At 44.6% G+C, this 27,115-nt stretch overlaps 2 protein-coding genes across 17 annotated transcripts; one reads left to right on the forward strand and one right to left on the reverse strand.

Moving 5' to 3' along the window:
* Window positions 1–482: 482 nt before the first annotated feature.
* LOC121585950 (protein SOGA3) lies at window positions 483–17,345 on the forward strand. 2 transcript variants are annotated; one of them, XM_045226095.1, is made up of 11 exons: window positions 483–569; window positions 1,522–2,428; window positions 3,378–3,602; window positions 9,161–9,319; window positions 9,817–9,885; window positions 9,979–10,295; window positions 11,253–11,403; window positions 11,872–12,024; window positions 12,309–12,509; window positions 12,612–12,968; window positions 17,166–17,345. In XM_045226095.1, exons 2-11 carry the CDS (start codon window positions 1,619–1,621, stop codon window positions 17,274–17,276), a joined length of 2,553 nt encoding a protein of 850 aa, XP_045082030.1. In that variant the 5' UTR covers window positions 483–569; window positions 1,522–1,618; the 3' UTR covers window positions 17,277–17,345. The 2 variants fall into 2 exon arrangements, with proteins under 2 accessions (XP_045082030.1, XP_045082031.1); XM_045226096.1 differs by having other exon boundaries at window positions 10,045–10,295.
* A 1,495-nt stretch (window positions 17,346–18,840) lies between these two features.
* On the reverse strand, window positions 18,841–19,815 carry LOC123492843. Of its 15 annotated transcripts, none has more exons than XM_045226112.1 (4): window positions 19,558–19,815; window positions 19,484–19,523; window positions 19,330–19,449; window positions 18,841–19,021 (listed from the first exon to the last, which is right to left on the reverse strand). In XM_045226112.1, the coding sequence occupies exons 1-4, from the start codon at window positions 19,803–19,805 to the stop codon at window positions 18,974–18,976; spliced, it is 456 nt and encodes a 151-aa protein (XP_045082047.1). In that variant the 5' UTR covers window positions 19,806–19,815; the 3' UTR covers window positions 18,841–18,973. The 15 variants fall into 15 exon arrangements, with proteins under 15 accessions (XP_045082047.1, XP_045082045.1, XP_045082039.1 ...); XM_045226110.1 differs by having other exon boundaries at window positions 18,841–19,221; XM_045226104.1 differs by having other exon boundaries at window positions 18,841–19,295.
* Window positions 19,816–27,115: the final 7,300 nt, after the last annotated feature.

Genomic DNA, 27,115 nt, shown 5'->3' on the forward strand with positions numbered 1-27,115 from the left:
GAGAGTGTGTGTCTCAGTGACAAGCCAGGAATTAATGGAAAATGACAATGTTGGCTGGATGTCTTTGGTACTCAGCTTGTTTTGAAACACAGAGGCACAGTGATATAATATGCCTCCCTCCAATTCCTTGGTAACAGAATTATGCTTAAATGTCCACCAAACCAAAACCATTGATTTCAAAGTTTAACAAACCATACAACTGGTGGTAGACAGGAACCACTTATTCAAGGAGGGACACCCCCTGTTTATCCATCCTCAAAGCCTCTGATATGACTGCCTCTCTCTCTCTGACAATCTTTAAATCAATAAGGCATTCTCACCAATTATGGTGCAACAAATCTTCAGGTCATCATTCAGTGAATCCATTATTTATGTATGTCATGAGTCCTGCCAAGAGCCAACAAAGCATTTCTAACTTCCTTTTCCGGTTAGTCTCTTTCTGCGCCCCTCCCTAGGTGACGTAATGTAATATATATATTGAAACAGTTTCATTGGTGGTTGGGCGGTGCACTCAGAGATTCAGGAGGGGATTCTCCTCCTCCCCCATCACTGTCGCCGGGATACTGCTGGTAAGATGCCCTTTAAATGATATTCATTGTTTTCATTGGTTAAAAATAACTCTATTGTTATGATTAACATTAATATATTTCGTGCTGAGAGGACAAATGTGTGAATTGTGTCAGTCAGTTTTAATCTTCATGATTGTTAAATTGTTGGACCCAGTGTGCCTGCTTTCTATCGGAAACTAACCTCTAATTAGACTACACACTAGGTTGACTATCGTATTCTAGCCTGTATTCAACTATTGAGTGTACTACAGCGCGAGCATCGTTTAGCTTGCCCTTTTTCTGTCGCTCGCTCCTTTATTTGCGGTTTTATCCGTTCCATCCGGTTGAGTGCTGTCTCATCGAACGTGTCGGACGGCTGGAGTGGAATGACTGGCACGAGCCTGACAGATACTCAAAACACTTTCCCTCGAGCCTTGTCTCGACGATGCTTACTTCTGGAGGTCAGGGCTCCGAAGAATCCTGTCTTTAAAAGAATGAGAGAGAGAGAGAGAGAGAGAGAGAGAGAGAGAGAGAGAGAGAGAGAGAGAGAGAGAGAGAGAGAGAGAGAGAGAGAGAGACACAGAGAGAGAGACACAGTCAGACGGCTGGACACATGCTTCAACCCAGTGCAATTTAATTGGCTGATGAGATTTCCATTCCCTGCGTGTGTCTGGGCTAGTAGCCTAGTAGGCCTAGTCTGATGGTGTTGGGAGATGGTTTGCCTCTACTGAAACCTTATTGTGGGTGGATTGCTGAGTGTTGTTATGAAGGTTCCCTTTACATACAATATTCATTTCAGATACGTTCTATATTTAAAGACCTCTCAAAATAGAATGTCCTCTCGTTTAGCCTACTTGAGTCTACTTTCAAGAAACGCATGAAAGCAATCAACTCGGGCTTCTCCGCTTCTTCTTCTTCTTCTTCTTCTTTGCATTTGTACATAAATAACGATGTGTAACTGGGTTATTTTCAGCCAGAAGAACACAGCGCAGGGAGGGACTGTCTGGGTGATGTGATGTGGAAGTAGACTAGGCTATTGAACTGAACGTCCATCCTCCCTATATGGCACCATGAACCCTGCCTCAAGCGGCGCTGCCGACTCCCGCAGCCAGCTAGACAATAGCAATAGAAAACAACAGCAACAGCGAGCTTCCTCTCCGGCTGGCGGCAAAGACACTGGATCTAAAGAGACACCTAAAAGCAGCACTCCGTCAAAGAGCATCACGTCAAAGCAGTGCGGAGGAGGGAGAGGCAGCCGCGTCAGCTCCCCGGTCTCCACGGCAACCAGCAAAGACAGACAGTCTTCCTCTTCCACAGGCGCGGCAAGCGTGGCAGGCGCGGCCCCTGTCCAGCCCGGAGGTGCTGAAATCCAGACGTTGAGCAGGGCGGCGGCGGCGGCTGGGAGCAGCAGAGGAGCGGCAGAGGAGGGCAGTAGTCAGTCTGAAGACTCGCGTTGCACTGACATATCGTGCTTTAAGGGGGATACAACACGGGTTGTTTCTGATCAGCCTTGTTCATCCAAATCTCCTAAATTGAAGAACAATAACCCGAGAGGAGAGGGAGGAGGAGGAGCTAGCAGCACAGCGACCGGCAACAAAAAGAGCTCCAGCAAGAGAAGTGTGGGCTGCGGCCCTGGGTTCTGGAGAGAGGGATGTTTGCAGTCTGAGCTGATCCAGTTTCACCTGAATAAGAGCTTAAAGAAAGGAGGAGGCAAGATGCAGACGAAGACACTGTCTCCCCCGGAGCCCGTTACAGAAATGGCGGAACCAGAGGATCTCACCCCTGAGGCCATCGTTAACGAGCCCGAGCCGGTACCTGAGCCTGACCAGCTATTTCAGGAGGAGATAGAGAAGCTGGAGGATGAAAATGATGAGCTAAAGGTATGTCTGTATGTCTGCCGCTGCCACATCTGTATGGTTATGAGAATGGGTTTAATAACAGCATATCTTAGCTGCCTATGCTTTATACTGTTATCCAGGGGCGTCATGCACCCCCAAAATCTGAGGAGCACAAAGTACATGAGGATGGCTGGGGGGGTTGTTCTGGAGGGGGGCTATGCCCCTGTCCATAAATTGGAGAATTTTGCATTTTTCAAACACCTGAAACAGCTTTTTCCAGCAATCTAATGCCAAAATCATTATGCTTAATTCTATGTCCAAAATATGTATTTTTTTACGCATATCTAAGCATACCTCTTGAGCTGTCTGTATCCTCCTGACTGGTGGTTTAAATATATATATATATATGCTTTTCTGCATTTCTGCTCAAATCTGGGTAAAAGATTGAAAGGAATGTGAGTCTTATTCAGTACATTTAGTTATTGCTTGCTTTTCTAAAGTCTACCAACCTTGCCAGCAGCCAGCTAAGATCGTTAGACAAGCTAGCTACTCTAACTTGATAGCCTGTAATGGCTTCTTGGTAGCTAGTTATGATGATGGGAGGTTGGGAACCTATCTGGGCTAGCGAAAACCAACCTCATAAAATTGCTTCATAAAAATGGCTAGTAGTATTACAGAGAAAAAACGAACAAAGAAATGTATTTAAAAAAAATATATATTGTTATTTTTTAAACAGCACAAATCTGAGGGGGCAGGTGCCCCTATGGGCATGACGCCTTTGATGTTGCCTCTATAATGTTTTATTGATGCCTCTAATTGCTCTCTCTCTCTCTCTCTCTCTCTCTCTCTCTCTCTCTCTCTCTCTCTCTCTCTCTCTCTCTCTCTCTCTCTCTCTCTCTCTCTCTCTCTCTCTCTCTCTCTCTCTCTCTCTCTCTCTCTCTCTCTCTCTCTCTCTCTCTCTCTCTCTCTCTCTCTCATTGGTTCCTATTAGACTGAGATAGAGGAGATGAGAGTGGAGATGGATGAGATGAGAGACACGTTCTATGAAGAGGACGCGTGCCAGCTGCAGGACATGCGTCGCGAGCTGGAGCGAGCCAATAAGAACTGCCGGATTCTCCAGTACCGTCTGAGGAAGGCGGAGAGGAAGAGGATGAGGTTCGCCCAGACCGGAGAGGTAGACGGAGAGCTACTGAGGGCCCTGGAGCAGGACTTGAAGGTAAGATGCTGTCTAGACTCTAGGGGAACTATTTTCGGCTGGCGTTAAGGCGGCGCTAATGTTAAACGCACGCTAGTTTGCGATTTCGACATGTAAAAACTGGATCACCTGACATTTTCCAGCCCTAACGCCAGGTTTGGCAATTTACCTGTCTTATATCATCTCACTTGCGCTAAATGGGAGGGGTGGAAATATTTGAGGTGTGTCCTTAAAAACATGATCCAAAGTGCTAATTTCAGGCAGCGCTGATAGGGATATTTAAGACCAACCAAAAGCTGGTTTTAGCGGTAACGCAGTTGGTTATGGCATGCATTCTGACCGTGGAAATGCAGCCTATCCTGCGGTGACGCACCCTGCTCATATGCGCATGGAACAAGAGCAGCCTAATGTGCTTTTGGTGCCTGTATACTTCGTATTTAGACACGTCAGAAAATGTTTTTTTCCCCATTTCGTTTTATTTGGTTAAAACCAAGTATAACCTCCCTCCTCTCAATTAAGGTTTTTTATGTCCTGCCCAATGCAATCGCGAAGTAGTCAAGACTGTCGATAAAAGGTTTGGCTCCTGAGACCGCTTGGAAATAAATCTTAATCACCAAAGCTTTAGTAAAATATAAAGTTTGAGAGGAGTAAAACAGTGAGCTGACATTCCATTTTTATCTATGTATTGTATGCAGGCCCACATTATTTTAGCCATGCTGGTCCCGTTTTGGAGGTGCGTAAAACCCCCTCCATGATGTAGCCTACGTGTCCATGCCCATCATGAAACGAGAGATGAGAACCTCTGTGAATACCGGTGAACCTAGTATTTAGAAGTGATCTGTAACCTGTAACAATAGCTTGTTTTCCATTTGATATGTTCTAAACCCCTCAGGTCTACTATAATGAAGGCTGGTTCAACAACCCAAGCCCTCCCTCAGGCCTACTATAATGAAGGCTGGTTCAACAACCCAAGCCCTCCCTCAGGTCTACTATAATGAAGGCTGGTTCAACAACCCAAGCCCTCCCTCAGGTCTACTATAATGAAGGCTGGTTCAACAACCCAAGCCCTCCCTCAGGCCTACTATAATGAAGGCTGGTTCAACAACCCAAGCCCTCCCTCAGGCCTACTATAATGAAGGCTGGTTCAACAACCCAAGCCCTCCCTCAGGTCTACTATAATGAAGGCTGGTTCAACAACCCAAGTCCTCCCTCAGGCCTACTATAATGAAGGCTGGTTCAACAACAAGCCCTCCCTCAGGTCTACTATAATGAAGGCTGGTTCAACAACAAGCCCTCCCTCAGGCCTACTATAATGAAGGCTGGTTCAACAACCCAAGCCCTCCCTCAGGCCTACTATAATGAAGGCTGGTTCAACAACAAGCCCTCCCTCAGGCCTACTATAATGAAGGCTGGTTCAACAACAAGCCCTCCCTCAGGCCTACTATAATGAAGGCTGGTTCAACAACAAGCCCTCCCTCAGGCCTACTATAATGAAGGCTGGTTCAACAACAAGCCCTCCCTCAGGCCTACTATAATGAAGGCTGGTTCAACAACAAGCCCTCCCTCAGGCCTACTATAATGAAGGCTGGTTCAACAACAAGTCCTCCCTCAGGTCTACTATAATGAAGGCTGGTTCAACAACAAGCCCTCCCTCAGGCCTACTGTAATGAAGGCTGGTTAAACAACAACACCCAACCCCTCCCTCAGGTCTACTATAATGAAGGCTGGTTCAACAACAAGCCCTCCCTCAGGCCTACTATAATGAAGGCTGGTTCAACAACAAGCCCTCCCTCAGGCCTACTATAATGAAGGCTGGTTCAACAACAAGCCCTCCCTCAGGCCTACTATAATGAAGGCTGGTTCAACAACAAGCCCTCCCTCAGGCCTACTATAATGAAAGTTGGTTCAACAACAAGCCCTCCCTCAGGCCTACTATAATGAAGGCTGGTTCAACAACAAGTCCTCCCTCAGGCCTACTATAATGAAGGCTGGTTCAACAACAAGCCCTCCCTCAGGCCTACTATAATGAAGGCTGGTTCAACAACAAGCCCTCCCTCAGGTCTACTATAATGAAGGCTGGTTCAACAACCCAAGCCCTCCCTCAGGCCTACTATAATGAAGGCTGGTTCAACAACCCAAGCCCTCCCTCAGGTCTACTATAATGAAGGCTGGTTCAACAACCCAAGCCCTCCCTCAGGCCTACTATAATGAAGGCTGGTTCAACAACCCAAGCCCTCCCTCAGGCCTACTATAATGAAGGCTGGTTCAACAACCCAAGCCCTCCCTCAGGTCTACTATAATGAAGGCTGGTTCAACAACCCAAGTCCTCCCTCAGGCCTACTATAATGAAGGCTGGTTCAACAACAAGCCCTCCCTCAGGTCTACTATAATGAAGGCTGGTTCAACAACAAGCCCTCCCTCAGGCCTACTATAATGAAGGCTGGTTCAACAACCCAAGCCCTCCCTCAGGCCTACTATAATGAAGGCTGGTTCAACAACAAGCCCTCCCTCAGGCCTACTATAATGAAGGCTGGTTCAACAACAAGCCCTCCCTCAGGCCTACTATAATGAAGGCTGGTTCAACAACAAGCCCTCCCTCAGGCCTACTATAATGAAGGCTGGTTCAACAACAAGCCCTCCCTCAGGCCTACTATAATGAAGGCTGGTTCAACAACAAGCCCTCCCTCAGGCCTACTATAATGAAGGCTGGTTCAACAACAAGTCCTCCCTCAGGTCTACTATAATGAAGGCTGGTTCAACAACAAGCCCTCCCTCAGGCCTACTGTAATGAAGGCTGGTTAAACAACAACACCCAACCCCTCCCTCAGGTCTACTATAATGAAGGCTGGTTCAACAACAAGCCCTCCCTCAGGCCTACTATAATGAAGGCTGGTTCAACAACAAGCCCTCCCTCAGGCCTACTATAATGAAGGCTGGTTCAACAACAAGCCCTCCCTCAGGCCTACTATAATGAAGGCTGGTTCAACAACAAGCCCTCCCTCAGGCCTACTATAATGAAAGTTGGTTCAACAACAAGCCCTCCCTCAGGCCTACTATAATGAAGGCTGGTTCAACAACAAGCCCTCCCTCAGGCCTACTATAATGAAGGCTGGTTCAACAACAAGCCCTCCCTCAGGCCTACTATAATGAAGGCTGGTTCAACAACAAGCCCTCCCTCAGGTCTACTATAATGAAGGCTGGTTCAACAGCAACCTAAGCCCTCCCTCAGGCCTACTATAATGAAGGCTGGTTCAACAGCAACCTAAGCATCCCTCAGGCCTACTATAATGAAGGCTGGTTCAACAACAAGCCCTCCCTCAGGCCTACTATAATGAAGGCTGGTTCAACAACAAGCCCTCCCTCAGGCCTACTATAATGAAGGCTGGTTCAACAACAAGCCCTCCCTCAGGTCTACTATAATGAAGGCTGGTTCAACAGCAACCTAAGCCCTCCCTCAGGCCTACTATAATGAAGGCTGGTTCAACAGCAACCTAAGCATCCCTCAGGCCTACTATAATGAAGGCTGGTTCAACAACAAGCCCTCCCTCAGGCCTACTATAATGAAGGCTGGTTCAACAACAAGCCCTCCCTCAGGCCTACTATAATGAAGGCTGGTTCAACAACAAGCCCTCCCTCAGGCCTACTATAATGAAGGCTGGTTCAACAACAAGCCCTCCCTCAGGCCTACTATAATGAAGGCTGGTTCAACAGCAACCCAAGCATCCCTCAGGCCTACTATAATGAAGGCTGGTTTGGCATGTCCATGCTCAGCCATAATGTAATTTACAGTAGGCCTAGCCCATATATCAGTGTGAATGCTATTGAAGCCATGGAGTTACTTAGAACAATGTGGACTGCAAATGGGTTCAAGTTAACATATTCAGCAAAGATAGGTCTACATTTTGTTATTTTGTTTCTGTAAGCCATTTAACAAACTATAACGGACTAACATTGGAATTGGAGTTGATTCCAAGGCAATACATAAAATACCATAAATACACAACTTGAAGCAACCACATATTTTTGCCATGGAGCACGTTCTGATTGGCCAGTGAGGGGCCAAGCCTAGACACACCCACAACTTGTTTAGTCATCTAAACCCAGCCCTTTAGCGCCAACGCCAGATGGTGCGCCGATAATTGTGATAGTGAAAATAGCTCAAATATTTCTGACACATCCCTGAACCTATAGTGCTACCGCCAGCGCTTAGATTGACCATTGTGTTAAAATAGAGCCCTCTACGTCATAGGGTGTGACCTGAAGGTCATGTTGTCTAGACTCTATGTCATAGGGTGTGACATGAAGGTAATGTTGTCTAGACTCTATATGTCATAGGGTGTGACCTGAAGGTAATGTTGTCTAGACTCTATATGTCATAGGGTGTGACCTGAAGGTCATGTTGTCTAGACTCTTTATGTCATAGGGTGTGACATGAAGGTAATGTTGTCTAGACTCTATATGTCATAGGGTGTGACCTGAAGGTAATGTTGTCTAGACTCTATATGTCATAGGGTGTGACCTGAAGGTCATGTTGTCTAGATTCTATATGTCATAGGGTGTGACCTGAAGGTAATGTTGTCTAGACTCTATATGTCATAGGGTGTGACCTGAAGGTCATGTTGTCTAGACTCTATATGTCACAGGGTTTGACCTGAAGGTAATGTTGTCTAGACTCTATATGTCATAGGGTGTGACCTGAAGGTAATGTTGTCTAGACTCTATATAACATAGGGTGTGACCTAAAGGTAATGTTGTCTAGACTCTTTATGTCATAGGGTGTGACCTGAAGGTAATGTTGTCTAGACTCTATATGTCATAGGGTGTGACCTGAAGGTCATGTTGTCTAGACTCTATATGTCATAGGGTGTGACCTGAAGGTCATGTTGTCTAGACTCTATATGTCATAGGGTTTGATCTCAGGTGCATCCTGTTTCCATTGATCGTCCTTGAGATGTTTCTACAACTTGATTTGAGTCCACCTGTGGTAAATTCAATTGATTGGACATGATTTGGAAAGGCACACACCTGTCTATATAGGTGACCAAGAACCCGATGGTCACTCTGACAGAGCTCCAGAGTTCCTCTGTGGAGATGGCTGTGCAGCAACGCTCCCCATCCAACCTGACAGAGCTTGAGAGGATCTGCAGAGAAGAATGGGAGAAACTCCCCAAATACAGGTGTGCCAAGCTTGTAGCGTCATACCCAAGAAGACTCAAGGCTGTAATCACTGCCAAAGGTCCTTCAACAAAGTACTGAGTAAAGGGTCTGAATACTTATGTAAATGTGATATTTCTGGGGTTTTTTACCTGTTTTTGCTTTGTCATTATGGGATATTGTGTGTAGATTGATGAGGGGGAAAAAACAATGTAATCAATTTTAGAATAAGGCTGTAATGTAACAAAATGTGGACAAAGTCAAGGGGTCTGAATACTTTCCGAATGCACTGTTTGCTAATAGACCAGGGCCCATCCCTCTCCCTCCCTGTCTCTCTCCCCCTCCCTGTCTCTCTCCCCCTCTCTTTCCCTCTCCCTCTCCCCCTCCCTCTCCCTGTCTCTGTCCCCCTCCCTCCCCCCCTCCAGGTAGCGAAGGATGTGTCAGTGCGTCTGCACCATGAGTTGGAGAACGTGGAGGAGAAGAGGACGAAGACGGAGGAGGAGAACGAGAAGCTGAGGCAAAAGCTGATAGAGGTGGAGGTGACCAAGCAGGCCCTGCACAACCAGCTGGAGAAGGCCAAGGAGGTGAGGAGGGGGGAGACAGGGAGGGTTAGGGTGGTGGGTTAGGGGGGAGACAGGGAGGGTTAGGGTGGTGGTTAGGGGGGAGACAGGGAGGGTTAGGGTGGTGGGTTAGGGTTAGGTGGAGGTGACCAAGCAGGTCCTGCACAACCAGCTGGAGAAGCCAAGGAGGTGAGGAGGACACCTGCTGCCAGGGAGGGCAAGTTTCTGCACTGTCATGTGCCCGACTGGGTTCAAACCCAGGTCTCCCGCGTGCCACAAGACTGTGTTAGCCTGCCGAGCTAAATCCGAGACGTTAGCTCAGGGAGTTAACACAAGGCATGGTTACTCATCACAAGCTTGTTAGTTAAGAGGTTCTGAGAGTCAGTCATGTTTTAATGATCGAGAGTCTGTCTGTAAAGCACATGAACTGTCCATAACAGATTCCACCAGTCATGTACATTTGTCAAAGCTAACGGTTAACATTGGGCTGATGATGTGATGTCACCTTTATTCTCTGACAGCTGTCACTGAAGAGAAGAGGAGGCAGGGATGTTCAGAAAGAGAAAAGGATTCCACAGACCCCAATAGAGGTATGTCACCATCAACAATGTTTTACGTCATCGTTATTCATCAAACTATATCAAGAGACAAAAGACCACAACTTATATTCTTCTCTCCCCCAGGAGGAAAATGAGGATCTGAAATGCCAGCTGGCCTTCATCAAGGAGGAAGCCGTTTTGATGAGGAAGAAGATGGCTAAAATTGACAAGGAGAAGGACCGGCTGGAACACGAGCTGCAGAAGTACCGCTCCTTCTACGGGGACGTGGACAGCCCTGGGCCCAAGGGAGAGGCTGGGGGACCAGCCACCTCCCGGGAGTCAGAGCTGAAACTGAGGCTGAGACTGGTGGAGGAGGAAGCCAACATCCTGGGGAGGAAGATTGTAGAGCTGGAGGTGGAGAACAGAGGACTGAAGGCTGAACTGGAGGACATGAGAGACAGGTAGGGAGGGAGGGAGGGAGGGAGGGAGGGAGGGAGGGAGGGAGGGAGGGAGGGAGGGAGGGAGGGAGGGAGGGAGGGAGGGAGGGAGGGAGGGAGGGAGATTGTAGTGCTGGGGGGTGGAGAACAGAGGACTGAAGGCTGAACTGGAGGACATGAGAGACAGGTAGTGAGGGAGGGAGGGAGGGAGGGAGGGAGGGAGGGAGGGAGGGAGGGAGGGAGGGAGGGAGGGAGGGAGGGAGGGAGGGAGGGAGGGAGGGAGGGAGGGAGATTGTAGTGCTGGGGGTGGAGAACAGAGGACTGAAGGCTGAACTGGAGGACAGGAGACAGGTAGGCTCAATGGACCCCTAAACCCTACGCCCTACGCCCTACGCACTTGTGGAGATCTGAGAGGATTTGACAGGTGTAAGCAATATGTATGCTAATAGCTCCACCTTGCCCTCTGATAGGCTGGATAGATGTTTCACCATATTGCTTATACCAATCAAATCCTCTCAGATCTCCTTAAGTCTTTGTAAATAAACAAGATACATTTGATTGATTGATGTATTGATTGGTTGATAATAATAATAATAATAATATGCCATTTAGCAGACGCTTTTATCCAAAGCGACTTACAGTCATGTGTGCATACATTTTTACGTAAGGGTGGTCCCGGGGATCGAACCCACTACCCTGGTGTTACAAGCGCCATGCTCTACCAATTGAGCTACAGAGGACCATTGAGGCTGATATATTGAGGCTGATATATTGATTGATGCATTGATTGATTTATGTATTGGTTGATGCATTGATTGATTGGTGTATAATTGATGTATTGATTGATGAATTGATTGATGCATTGATTTATTGATGTAGCGATTGATGCATTGATTGATTGGTGTATTGATTGATGTATGTATTGATTGATTGATGTATTAATAGATGCATTCATTGATGTATTGCCTGATGCATTGCCAGGGATGAGGTGGCTGGAGGCTCGGCTGAGCATGGCTGCAGCAGGGAGCAGGGAGAGGAACTCAGGGAGCTAAGGCAACAGCTACAGCTGGTGGAAGACGAGGCAGAGCTACTTAGGAGGAACCTGCAGGATGCAGAGGAGGACAACAACAAGGTGGGTCCAAAATTACACCCTATTCCCTAAATAGTTGTCAACCTTTTGTCGTTACTGTTACCATGATCACATTTAGCTCTCTCTCAAGCACCCCCTCATATACTATGTATCATTACATTTTAGTCATTTAGCAGACACTCTTATCCAGAGCGACTTACAGGAGCAATTAGGGTTAAGTGCCTTGCTCAAGGGCACATCGACAGATTTTTCACCTAGTCGGCTCGGGGATTAGAACCAGCGACCTTTCGGTTACTGGCACAACACTCTTAACCACTAAGCTACCTGCCGCCCCGGCAGGCCTATGGTCTCATAAGGTTGACCTAGTACCTCCTGGGGGAAGGCCACAGACACGTACCCCAGGTTGAGAACCACTGATTTATCCAGAGAGCGATTTACAGTCAGTGATTCAAGCTAAGGTAGTTTACTAAGGTACATACTGTTTCAATCCCCACTAAAACCTTATTTTAGGTGACGGGAGAGCTAAACAAGCTAAAGTACAAGGAGGGCTCCAGGCACGGTGCTGGTGGTGGGGCCGGGGCAGCTGCGGACCGGGCCAAGGTGGAGGTCCTGCAGGAGGAGCTAAAGGCTGCCAGGCTGCAGATCAACGAGCTGAGTGGCAAGGTGAGGCAGCATGATGGACTACACTACCCACAATGCTCTGTGTATTTTTTCTGGCAGGGTTGGGGTCAATTCCATTTTAATTCCTTCAATTCAGGAAGTTACCTGGAATTCCAATTTCCCTCAATGCTTCTCTATGAGAACACATTGAAAGTGGAATTTCAGTTTACTTCCTGAATCGATTAATGAATTTATTTAAATTGAAATGAAACTGACAGCTGAAGCTTACATAATGGTTTCCATCTCCGACGCTAACATAATGCTATCCTGTCTCCTTACCTCTACAGGTGATGCAGATGCAGTATGAGAACCGGGTCCTCCTGTCCAACATGCAGCGCTATGACCTGGCATCACACCTGGGCATCAGGGCCAGCCCCCGGGAAAGTGACGCAGAGAGTGACGGAGGAGATGACGCCTCCACCTCATCACGCTTCCCACCCCACCGTAAACGCGAAGGCCCCGTCGGAGGGGAGAGCGACTCGGACGAGGTGACACAGCGTAATGTACTACAGTACCCATAATGCATTGTGTATTAAATACAGTGAAGCTGACAGCTGACATAAGGTTATCCCGTCTCCCTACCAATCCAGGTGCGTAACATCCGGTGCCTGACCCCCACCCGCTCCCTGTACTCCCCCGAGGGCCGCTTCCTCCCCCGCAGCCTGAAGGACCGGCAGCAGATGATGGACATCCGTATAGAAGCAGAGCGACTGGGCCGGACCATCGATAGGCTGATAGCAGACACCAGTACCATCATCGCTGAGGCCCGGGTCTATATGGTCTCCAACGGGGAGCTTTATGAGGAGGAAGGGAGCGCCGTCAGGGAGCATGAGCTGCTGTACAGGATCAACGCTCAGATGAAGGCCTTCAGGAAGGAGCTGCAGGGCTTTATAGACAGACTGGATGTCCCCAAGTCAGAGGACAAGGAGGATGAGGAACCACTGTCTGTAAGTTGAACGGAGTTAGGCACACACCAGGGTTTCCGTTAGCCTGCTTTATTTATTCCTCAACTGGTAATTGAAGCGCGCTTCCCATTCGCCTTTCAAGTGCATAGACAACTCTTTTTTTTATACGACAGATATTACAGGGTAGCCTACTCTGCTGACAAACTACTACTCTTTATTGCTCTAACAAACAGATTGATAAAAACGACATTGTCTGATCAATATAATCCGCCTACGAAAGTGGAGACAAATACGTGGTCCTCTGTAGCTCAATTGGTAGAGCACGGCGCTTGTAACGCCAGGGTAGTGGGTTCGATCCCCGGGATCACCCATACCTTAAAAAATATATATGTATGCACGCATGACTGTAAGTCGCTTTGGATAAAAGCGTCTGCTAAATGGCATATTAGAACAAATAAAATATTACGTCCATCTAACCTGGAGGAGGAAATTATTGTCCAAAAACAAACAAAAGTGGCACTGACCCAATGATAAAGATAGTTAATATACACTCACCGGGGATACGGCACTGACCCAATGATAAAGATAGTTAATATACACTCACCGGGGATATGGCACTGACCCTAACCCTGACTCACCGGGGATACGGCACTGACCCAATGATAACGACAGTGAATATACACTCACCGGGGATACGGCACTGACCCAATGATAACGACAGTGAATATACACTCACCGGGGATACGGCACTGACCCAATGATAACGACAGTGAATATACACTCACCGGGGATACGGCACTGACCCAATGATAACGACAGTGAATATACACTCACCGGGGATACGGCACTGACCCAATGATAACGACAGTGAATATACACTCACCGGGGCTTTGGCACTGACCCAATGATAACGACAGTGAATATACACTCACCGGGGATACGGCACTGACCCAATGATAACGACAGTGAATATACACTCACCGGGGATACGGCACTGACCCAATGATAACGACAGTGAATATACACTCACCGGGGATACGGCACTGACCCAATGATAATGACAGTGAATATACACTCACCGGGGATACGGCACTGACCCAATGATAAAGATAGTGAATATACACTCACCGGGGATACAGCCGATGTTCTCCGCTGATAGGCTACTTGTCGTTTAATGAGGTTGAGAATGTTGGTCACTAAAATACAGATTGTAGTTGTTTCATCGTCTTTACAGCAGCAGCCATTTGTTTTCCAAACTGTTTTTCCGTGATTGTATTTTTTAATATTTTGCGATATGCCTGGCTGCTTTTCACTGACAGTCGCAACTCAACAATCATCTATTTGGTATTTATTATTTAACTCAACAATCATCTATTTGGTATTTATTATTTAACTCAACAATCATCTGTTTGGTATTTATTATTTAACTCAACAATAATCTATTTGGTATTTATTATTTAACTAAACAATTATCAATTTGGCATTTATTATTTAACTCAACAATCATCTATTTGGTATTTATTATTTAACTCAACAATCATTTATTTGGTATTTATTATTTAACTCAACAATTATCTATTTGGCATTTATTATTTAACTCAACAATCATCTATTTGGTATTTATTATTTAACTCAACAATCATCTATTTGGTATTTATTATTTAACTCAACAATCATCTATTTGGTATTTATTATTTAACTCAACAATCATCTGTTTGGTATTTATTATTTAACTCAACAATCATCTGTTTGGTATTTATTATTTAACTCAACAATCATTTGTTTGGTATTTATTATTTAACTCAACAATCGTCTATTTGGTATTTATTATTTCACTCAACAATCATCTATTTGGTATTTATTATTTATCTCAACAATCATATATTTGGTATTTATTATTTAACTCAACAATCATCTATTTGGTATTTATTATTTAACTCAACAATCATCTATTTGGTATTTATTATTTAACTCAACAATCATCTGTTTGGTATTTATTATTTAACTCAACAATCATCTATTTGGTATTTATTATTTAACTCAACAATCATCTGTTTGGTATTTATTATTTAACTCAACAATCATCTATTTGGTATTTATTATTTAACTCAACAATCATCTATTTGGTATTTATTATTTAACTCAACAATCACCTATTTGGTATTTATTATTTAACTCAACAATCATCTATTTGGTATTTATTATTTAACTCAACAGTCATCTATTTGGTATTTATTATTTCACTCAACAATCATCTATTTGGTATTTATTATTTAACTCAACAATCATCTATTTGGTATTTATTATTTAACTCAACAATCATCTGTTTGGTATTTATTATTTAACTCAACAATCATCTATTTGGTATTTATTATTTAACTCAACAATCATCTATTTGGTATTTATTATTTAACTCAACAATCATCTATTTGGTATTTATTATTTAACTCAACAGTCATCTATTTGGTATTTATTATTTAACTCAACAATCATCTATTTGGTATTTATTATTTAACTCAACAATCATCTATTTGGTATTTATTATTTAACTCAACAGTCATCTATTTGGTATTTATTATTTAACTCAACAATCATCTATTTGGTATTTATTATTTAACTCAACAATCATTTATTTGGTATTTATTATTTAACACAACAATCATCTATTTGGTATTTATTATTTAACTCAACAATCATCTATTTGGTATTTATTATTTAACTCAACAATCATCTGTTTGGTATTTATTATTTAACTCAACAATCATCTATTTGGTATTTATTATTTAACTCAACAGTCATCTATTTGGTAATTATTATTTAACTCAACAATCATCTATTTGGTATTTATTATTTAACTCAACAGTCATCTATTTGGTATTTATTATTTAACTCAACAATCATCTATTTGGTATTTATTATTTAACACAACAATCATTTATTTGGTATTTATTATTTAACTCAACAATCATCTATTTGGTATTTATTATTTAACTCAACAATCATTTATTTGGTATTTATTATTTAACTCAACAATCATCTATTTGGTATTCATTATTTAACTCAACAATCATCTATTTGGTATTTATTATTTAACTCAACAATCATCTATTTGGTATTTATTATTTAACTGTAGGCTATAAATGTAAAAACAATCCACAGCTTTTTATTGTTTATTTTTTAAGCTAATGATCCTCTGTGGCCATATCATGTTTTCTGGTGTAGTAGCCTATTTTGAATGATTTTATTTATTTCTGTATAGACAGGAGTAAGCTAATTAGGCTTTATAATTTTGGCAATTTCATTCAATTTACTTTAGGAAAGCTTAGCTTCCCCTAGCCTTATGGACATGCTGCCAATGTATTCTAACATCTTGAAATTGCTCATCGGAATTTAGTAAGAATGACGCTCGCCGTTGCATCGGAGTTGCATGTTCTGTTAAGATGAATTACCGTAAACTAAATGTGATTTCTGTCATTCCGAGAACCGTGGGTGGACACCCTAATCAGGTTACGTAACCAATGCATATGGGTCCGGGAAAATGTCTTAAATGTCCGGTAAATTAAAATGCTGCCGGTCAAATGTCCGGTAAATTAAAATGCTGCCGGTCAAATGTCCGGTAAATTAAAATGCTGCCAGTCAAATGTCCGGTAAATTAAAATGCTGCCGGTCAAATGTCCGGTAAATTAAATGCTGCCAGTCAAATGTCCGGTAAATTAAAATGCTGCCGGTCAAATGTCCGGTAAATTAAAATGCTGCCGGTCAAATGTCCGGCACACATTTTCCTAAGGGAAACCCTGGCACACGCACACACGCACACACGCACACACACGCACAGACACACACACAAATTAGTGCACACACACGCACACACACACACATTAGTGCACACACACACACGCACACACACACGCACAGACACACACACAAATTAGTGCACACACACACACGCACACACACACGCACAGACACACACACACATTAGTGCACACACACGCACATGCACGTGCACACACACACACACACACACACACGTGTCTGAAGAAATGTGATTGCTCCATTGTTTAATAGATGTGTGCATTGTGGACATGTTAGTGATAAACATACTGTATGACGTTCATCTATTTGGTTTGCATCTCAGTATTGTTAACCTGCTTTGACCTGTTCTCTCTTTCTACCATTTTGTTTTCCCATCTTCTCATCCTGACTCTTCCTCCTCTTCTGTCCTATTACCCCACCTAGATGTTTCAACCCATCATTCTGCTGATCCTCCTCCTCCTCCTGTTCTCCTCACTCTCCTATACCACCATCTTCAAACTCCTCTTCCTCTTCACGCTCTTCTTCGTCCTGTAACGTCCGTCTCACTTAGCATAGACACATACAGTGGGGAGAACAAGTATTTGATACACTGCCGATTTTTCAGGCTTTCCTACTTACAAAGCATGTAGAGGTCTGTAATTTTTATCATAGGTACACTTCAAAAATCCAGAAAATCACATTGTATGATTTTAAAGTAATTAATTTGCATTTTATTGCATGACATAAGTATTTGATACATCAGAAAAGCAGAACTTAATATTTGGTACAGAAACCGTTGTTTGCAATTACAGAGATCATACGTTTCCTGTAGGTCTTGACCAGGTTTGCACACACTTCAGCAGGGATTTTGGCCCACTCCTCCATACAGACCTTCTCCAGATCCTTCAGGTTTCGGGGCTGTCGCTGGGCAATAAGGACTTTCAGCTCCCTCCAAAGATTTTCTATTGGGTTCAGGTCTGGAGACTGGCTAGGCCACTCCAGGACCTTGAGATGCTTCTTACGGAGCCACTCCTTAGTTGCCCTGGCTGTGTTTCGGGTCGTTGTCATGCTGGAAGACCCAGCCACGACCCATATTCAATGCTCTTACTGAGGGAAGGAGGTTGTTGGCCAAGATCTCGCGATACATGGCCCCATCCATCCTCCCCTCAATACGTCCTATCCCCTTTGCAGAAAAGCATCCCCAAAGAATGATGTTTCCACCTCCATGCTTCACGGTTGGGATGGTGTTCTTGGGGTTGTACTCATCCTTCTTCTTCCTCCAAACACGGCGAGTGGAGTTTAGACCAAAAAGCTCTATTTTTGTATCATCAGACCACATGACCTTCTCCCATTCCTCCTCTGGATCATCCAGATGGTCATTGGCAAACTTCAGACGGGCCTGGACATGCGCTGGCTTGAGCAGGGGGACCTTGCGTGCGCTGCAGGATTTTAATCCATGACGGCATAGTGTGTTACTAATGGTTTTCTTTGAGACTGTGGTCCCAGCTCTCTTCAGGTCATTGACCAGGTCATGCCGTGTAGTTCTGGGCTCACCTTCCTCAGGATCATTGATGCCCCACGAGGTGAGATCTTGCATGGAGCCCCAGACCGAGGGTGATTGACCGTCATCTTGAACTTCTTCCATTTTCTAATAATTGCGCCAACAGTTGTTGCCTTCTCACCAAGCTGCTTGCCTATTGTCCTGTAGCCCATCCCAGCCTTGTGCAGGTCTACAATTTTATCCCTGATGTCCTTACACAAATCTCTGGTCTTGGCCATTGTGGAGAGGTTGGAGTCTGTTTGATTGAGTGTGTGGACAGGTGTCTTTTATACAGGTAACAAGTTCAAACAGGTGCAGTTAATACAGGTAATGAGTGGAGAACAGGAGGGCTTCTTAAAGAAAAACTAACAGGTCTGTGAGAGCCGGAATTCTTACTGGTTGGTAGGTGATCAAATACTTATGTCATGCAATAAAATGCAAATGAATTACTTAAAAATCATACAATGTGATTTCCTGGATTTTTGTTTTAGATTCCGTCTCTCACAGTTGAAGTGTACCTATGATAAAAATTACAGACCTCTACATGCTTTGTAAGTAGGAAAACCTGCAAAATCGGCAATGTATCAAATACTTGTTCTCCCCACTGTATTTGTTTAGTCATATTTTTATTGGGTTTTATTTTATTTGGAACATTCCCATCCAAGGTCACACAAGGTACAGGACCCTATTAGACTTTTCAGCAGTTACTCTACTATTTAGAAGCTTTCAACACACACTGGAGGATACCACAACCACACACCTCTGGGGCTGAGACACTGGAGGAGACCACAACCACACACCTCTGGGGCTGAGACACTGGAGAAGACCACAACCACACACCTCTGGGGCTGAGACACTGGAGGAGACCACAACCACACACCTCTGGGGCTGAGACACTGGAGGAGACCACAACCACACACCTCTGGTGCTGAGACACTGGAGAAGACCACAACCACACACCTCTGGGGCTGAGACACTGGAGGAGACCCCACACCTCTGGGGCTGAGACACTGGAGGAGACCACAACCACACACCTCTGTGGCTGAGACACTGGAGAAGACCCCACACCTCTGGGGCTGAGACACTGGAGGAGACCACAACCACACACCTCTGGGGCTGAGACACTGGAGGAGACCACAACCACACACCTCTGGTGCTGAGACACTGGAGAAGACCACAACCACACACCTCTGGGGCTGAGACACTGGAGGAGACCCCACACCTCTGGGGCTGAGACACTGGAGGAGACCACAACCACACACCTCTGTGGCTGAGACACTGGAGAAGACCCCACACCTCTGGGGCTGAGACACTGGAGGAGACCACAACCACACACCTCTGGGGCTGAGACACTGGAGGAGACCCCGCACCTCTGGGGCTGAGACACTGGAGGAGACCCCACACCTCTGGTGCTGAGACACTGGAGGAGACCCCACACCTCTGGGGCTGAGACACTGGAGGAGACCACACACCTCTTGGGCTGAAACACTGGAGGACACCCCACACCTCTGGGGCTGAGACACTGGAGGAGACCCCAGAGGCATCGTATATTATTAGGTGAGTAGACAAGGTTAACAGTGAATGGTCCCTCATCTAACCTTATTTTAGAGTTCCCCAGAACTCTGATGAAAAAGGCAGGAAGGAACAACAGTGTGCTGTGGGAGTATAGGAGGCCTAGTCTGTAAAATTACACAGTACCTACCTATGTATAGTGTCCATGGACACCTAGTCCATCAACAGAGCATTAACCTGGAGTATAGCTGTGTTAGGGACACCTAATCCTTCAACAGAACATTAACCTGGAGTATAGCAGTGTTAGGGACACCTAATCCCTCAACAGAGCATTAAGGGACACCTAATCCATCAACAGAGCATTAACCTGGAGTATAGCTGTGTTAGGGACACCTAATCCTTCAACAGAGCATTAACCTGGAGTATAGCAGCGTTAGGGACACCTAATCCATCAACAGAGCATTAACCTGGAGTATAGCAGTGTTAGGGACACCTAAACCATCAACAGAGCATTAACCTGGAGTATAGCAGTATTAGGGACACCTAACCCATCAACAGAGCATTAACCTGGTGTATAGCAGTGTTAGGGACACCTACACCATCAACAGAGCATTAACCTGGAGTATAGCTGTGTTAGGGACACCTAATCCATCAACAGAGCATTAATCTGGTGTATAGCAGTGTTAGGGACACCTAAACCATCAACAGAGCATTAACCTGGAGTATAGCAGTGTTAGGGACACTTAATCCATCAACAGAGCATTCACCTGGAGTATAGCAGTGTTAGGGACACCTAATCCATCAACAGAGCATTAACCAGGTGTATAGCAGTGTTAGGGACACCTAATCCATCAACAGAGCATTAACCTGGAGTATAGCAGTGTTAGGGACACCTAATCCATCATCAGAGCATTAACCTGGTGTATAGCAGTGTTAGGGACACCTAATCCACCAACAGAGCATTAACCTAGTGTATAGCAGTGTTAGGGACACCTAAACCATCAACAGAGCATTAACCTGGTGTATAGCAGTGTTAGGGACACCTAATCCACCAACAGAGCATTATCCTGGTGTATAGCAGTGTTAGGGACACCCAAACCATCAACATAGCATTAACCTGGTGTCTAGCAGTGTTAGGGACACCTAAACCATCAACAGAGCATTAACCTGGAGTATAGCTGTGTTAGGGACACCTAAACCATCAACAGAGCATTAACCTGGTGTATAGCAGTGTTAGGGACACCTAAACCATCAACAGAGCATTAACCTGGTGTATAGCAGTGTTAGGGACACCTAATCCATCAACAGAGCATTAACCTGGAGTATAGCAGTGTTAGGGACACCTAATCCATCAACAGAGCATTAACCTGGAGTATAGCAGTGTTAGGGACACCTAAACCATCAACAGAGCATTAACCTGGTGTATAGCAGTGTTAGGGACACCTAATCCATCAACAGAGCATTATCCTGGAGTATAGCAGTGTTAGGGACACCTAATCCATCAACAGAGCATTAACCTGGAGTATAGCAGTGTTAGGGACACCTAAACCATCAACAGAGTATTAACCTGGTGTATAACAGTGTTAGGGACACCTAATCCACCAACAGAGCATTAACCTGGTGTATAGCAGTGTTAGGGACACCTAAACCATAAACAGAGCATTAACCTGGTGTATAGCAGTGTTAGGGACACATAATCCATCAACAGAGCATTAACCTGGTGTATAGCAGTGTTAGGGACACCTAAACCATCAACAGAGCATTAACCTGGAGTATACCAGTGTTAGGGACACCTAATCCATCAACAGAGCATTAACCTGGAGTATAGCAGTGTTAGGGACACCTAATCCATCAACAGAGCATTAACCTGGAGTATAGCAGTGTTAGGGACACCTAAACCATCAACAGAGCATTAACCTGGTGTATAGCAGTGTTAGTGACACATAATCCATCAACAGAGCATTAACCTGGTGTATAGCAGTGTTAGGGACACCTAAACCATCAACAGAGCATTAACCTGGAGTATACCAGTGTTAGGGACACCTAATCCATCAACAGAGCATTAACCTGGAGTATAGCAGTGTTAGGGACACCTAATCCATCAACAGAGCATTAACCTGGAGTATAGCAGTGTTATGGACACCTAATCCATCAACAGAGCATTAACCTGGAGTATAGCAGTGTTAGGGACACCTAATCCATCAACAGAGCATGAACCTGGTGTATAGCAGTGTTAGGGACACCTAATCCACCAACAGAGCATTAACCTGGTGTATAGCAGTGTTAGGGACACCTAAACCATCAACAGAACATTAACCTGGAGTATAGCTGTGTTAGGGACACCTAATCCATCAACAGAGCATTAACCTGGAGTATAGCAGTGTTATGGACACCTAATCCATCAACAGAGCATTAACCTGGAGTATAGCAGTGTTAGGGACACCTAATCCATCAACAGAGCATTAACCTGGTGTATAGCAGTGTTAGGGACACCTAATCCACCAACAGAGCATTAACCTGGTGTATAGCAGTGTTAGGGACACATAAACCATCAACAGAGCATTAACCTGGTGTATAGCAGTGTTAGTGACACCTAATCCATCAACAGAGCATTAACCTGGTGTATAGCATTGTTAGGGACACCTAAACCATCAACAGAGCATTAACCTGATGTATAGCAGTGTTAGGGACACCTAAACCATCAACATAGCATTAACCTGGAGTATAGCAGTGTTAGGGACACCTAATCCATCAACAGAGCATTAACCAGGTGTATAGCAGTGTTAGGGACACCTAATCTACCAACAGAGCATTAACTTGGTGTATAGCAGTGTTAGGGACACCTAAACCATCAACAGAGCATTAACCTGGTGTATAGCAGTGTTAGGGACACCTAATCCATCAACAGAGCATTATCCTGGTGTATAGCAGTGTTAGGGACACCTAATCCATCAACAGAGCATTAACCTGGAGTATAGCAGTGTTAGGGACACCTAAACCATCAACAGAGTATTAACCTGGTGTATAACAGTGTTAGGGACACCTAATCCACCAACAGAGCATTAACCTGGTGTATAGCAGTGTTAGGGACACCTAAACCATAAACAGAGCATTAACCTGGTGTATAGCAGTGTTAGGGACACATAATCCATCAACAGAGCATTAACCTGGTGTATAGCAGTGTTAGGGACACCTAAACCATCAACAGAGCATTAACCTGGAGTATACCAGTGTTAGGGACACCTAATCCATCAACAGAGCATTAACCTGGAGTATAGCAGTGTTAGGGACACCTAATCCATCAACAGAGCATTAACCTGGAGTATAGCAGTGTTAGGGACACCTAAACCATCAACAGAGCATTAACCTGGTGTATAGCAGTGTTAGGGACACATAATCCATCAACAGAGCATTAACCTGGTGTATAGCAGTGTTAGGGACACCTAAACCATCAACAGAGCATTAACCTGGAGTATACCAGTGTTAGGGACACCTAATCCATCAACAGAGCATTAACCTGGAGTATAGCAGTGTTAGGGACACCTAATCCATCAACAGAGCATTAACCTGGAGTATAGCAGTGTTATGGACACCTAATCCATCAACAGAGCATTAACCTGGAGGATAGCAGTGTTAGGGACACCTAATCCATCAACAGAGCATGAACCTGGTGTATAGCAGTGTTAGGGACACCTAATCCACCAACAGAGCATTAACCTGGTGTATAGCAGTGTTAGGGACACCTAAACCATCAACAGAACATTAACCTGGAGTATAGCTGTGTTAGGGACACCTAACCCATCAACAGAGCATTAACCTGGTGTATAGCAGTGTTAGGGACACATAATCCACCAACAGAGCATTAACCTGGTGTATAGCAGTGTTAGGGACACCTAAACCATCAACAGAGCATTAACCTGGAGTATAGCAGTGTTAGGGACACCTAATCCATCAACAGAGCATTAACCTGGAGTATAGCAGTGTTATGGACACCTAATCCATCAACAGAGCATTAACCTGGAGTATAGCAGTGTTAGGGACACCTAATCCATCAACAGAGCATTAACCTGGTGTATAGCAGTGTTAGGGACACCTAATCCACCAACAGAGCATTAACCTGGTGTATAGCAGTGTTAGGGACACATAAACCATCAACAGAGCATTAACCTGGTGTATAGCAGTGTTAGTGACACCTAATCCATCAACAGAGCATTAACCTGGTGTATAGCATTGTTAGGGACACCTAAACCATCAACAGAGCATTAACCTGATGTATAGCAGTGTTAGGGACACCTAAACCATCAACATAGCATTAACCTGGAGTATAGCAGTGTTAGGGACACCTAATCCATCAACAGAGCATTAACCAGGTGTATAGCAGTGTTAGGGACACCTAATCTACCAACAGAGCATTAACTTGGTGTATAGCAGTGTTAGGGACACCTAAACCATCAACAGAGCATTAACCTGGAGTATAGCAGTGTTAGGGACACCTAATCCATCAACAGAGCATTAACCTTGAGTATAGCAGTGTTAGGGACACCTAATCCATCATCAGAGCATTAACCTGGTGTATAGCAGTGTTAGGGACACCTAATCCACCAACAGAGCATTAACCTAGTATATAGCAGTGTTAGGGACACCTAAACCATCAACAGAGCATTAACCTGGTGTATAGCAGTGTTAGGGACACCTAATCCACCAACAGAGCATTATCCTGGTGTATAGCAGTGTTAGGGACACCTAAACCATCAACAGAGCATTAACCTGGAGTATAGCTGTGTTAGGGACACCTAAACCATCAACAGAGCATTAACCTGGTGTATAGCAGTGTTAGGGACACCTAATCCATCAACAGAGCATTAACCTGGAGTATTAGCACATCATCTACACTGAATATACAAAACATTAAGGACACCTGCTCTTTCCATGACATAGACTGACCAGGTGAATCCAGGTGAAAGCTATGATCCCTTATTGATGTCACTTGTTAAATCCACTTCAACCAGTGTAGATGAAGGGGAGGAGACAGGTTAAAGAAGGATCTTTAAGCCTTGAGACAATTGAGACATGGATTGTGTTTGTGTGCCATTCAGAGGGTCAATGGGCAAGACAACATTTTTAAGTGTGTACACTCAAATCAAATCAAATCAAATTGTATTTGCCACATGCGCCGAATACAACAGGTGTAGACCTTACAGTGAAATGCTTACTTACAAGCCCTTAAACAACAATGCAGTTTTAAGACAAAAAGTGTTAAGTAAAAAATAGATCAGTAAGAAATAAAATAAAACAAATAATTATAGAGCAGCAGTAAAATTAAATAACAGAAGGGAGGCTATATACAGGGGGTACCGGTACAGAGGCAATGTGCGGGGGCACCGGTTAGTCGAGGTAATTGAGATAATATGTACATGTGGGGAGAGTTAAAGTGACTATGCATAGATAATAAACAGAGTAGCAGCAGCGTAAAAGAGGGGGTGGGTTGGGGGGAACAATGCTAATAGTCTGGGTAGCCATGATTAGCTGTTCAGGAGTCTTATGGCTTGGGGGTAGAAGCTATTAAGAAGCCTTTTGGACCTAGACTTGGCACGCTTGCCGTGCGGTAGCAGAGAGAACAGTCTATGGACTAGGGTTGCTGGAGTCTTTGACAATTTCTAGGGCCTTCCTCTGACACCGCCTGGTATAGAGGTCCTGGATGGCAGGGAGTTCGGCCCCAGTGATGCACTGGGCCGTACGCACTACCCTCTGTAGTGCCTTGCGGTCGGAGGCCGAGCGGTTGCCTACCAGGCGGTGATGCAACCAGTCAGGATGCTCTCAGTGTACGTGTTGAGGTGTGGCAGATTTTCACATCTGAGCCTGAGCCATTTAGGTCACCTACGAAGTACATCACAGTAAAGTTGTCAACCGGTCTAAGTGCAGATCCAGACGTAGCCTATATTTACCAGATCACCACATGATGAGGTGCACTCTGATATCCCTCCCAGTTCACTCTATCTCTGGGTTGACATTATTTGGGACATTTGTGGGGACATTATTTGGGTCCAGTCTAGGTAATTAGTCCTCCTCCCAATGACATCAGATACCACAGCGTGTTTAAATAGCCATAGAAATAGTCTCAGAATGATCCTACTGCTGTACTGTAGTCTATATGGATGTGTCCCAAATGTCACCCTATTCCCTACATAGTGCACTACTTTTGACCAGAGCCCGGTAAAGAGGTCAATGGAACACGACCCAAAACAATGGATTTTTTTTTATTTTAAATTTTTGGCCATGGAAACGTGTAGGGGAAAGATGCCGTTGGGGAAAGATCCAGAATTTCCTCATTGTCCCCCAGCTAAATTAGCCTACATTTAGGATATTGTTTATATGTGTATTTCACACTATGTTGAGGTAAAAATCGGAGTATAATGCTTGTATGGACGTCAACCCCAATACATGTTCATGTCATCGTTACCAATCAACTGCATTACAGATAAAAAGGACTTTGACTACCACCACCGATTTCTCTATGCTAGCTATGCTACAAGCTTATACGAATGGGAGTTAGCATTTATCAGTTACTTGTTCTAAACCTGAAAAGGGACTACTTCTAAGTGTTATGCAGCGAAAACAGCTAAATATTGTATATCCAAATCTGACTTTAGTAACCACATTGTGGGCCTGTTACAAGACATCAATCATGATGGATTTGACGAATATCCACTTTGTTAGATCAGATCAGATTTGTTGAACGCGCGCCAATCCGGCGTGCTTCTTCCTTCCGCCACGGTCTGCGTTCCATTGTCCTATTTACTGCATCTATATAGAGAAGAAGGTGCCGTTCAGGACATTCCTACGATGCTTTTGCATCCTCCTTATGCCAGCTAGAAGACACTTAAGAATGTCTTTGACAGTGATATGACACTCAGGGCCAGCTCTAGCCTTTTGGGGGGGCCCTAAGTGAGATTTAGTTCTAACAAAATCAATTGGGGGCCCCCTGGAGGTCAGAGCCCCTGGGCCTGCATGCCTGGTCAATATTTGGCCGTGATTACTACAAATGTAGAAAGCTGGCTAGACTAACTTACCAATCTAAAAATTGTTAGCTAACATGGCTGAGTGACTGTCAAATTGCTGATGTGCAACCAAATTTCGAACTTGCACCTTGTATATTCTACTATTCTAACTCTCAACAGTAAGTTGAGACCCAGACAGAGGGTTTTTGGGGGTTGGGGCCCCTTAGGGTTTTGGGGCCCTAAGCGACCGCTTATGTCGCTTATGCCTGGGCCGGCCCTGATGACACTAAATTGTGTGACAAATATTGCTACCGGGTCTTAACATGAAGGCCAGAACTGTACAG

The sequence above is a fragment of the Coregonus clupeaformis genome, chromosome 17 (assembly GCF_020615455.1).
Source record: "Coregonus clupeaformis isolate EN_2021a chromosome 17, ASM2061545v1, whole genome shotgun sequence".
Taxonomy (NCBI): domain Eukaryota; kingdom Metazoa; phylum Chordata; class Actinopteri; order Salmoniformes; family Salmonidae; genus Coregonus; species Coregonus clupeaformis.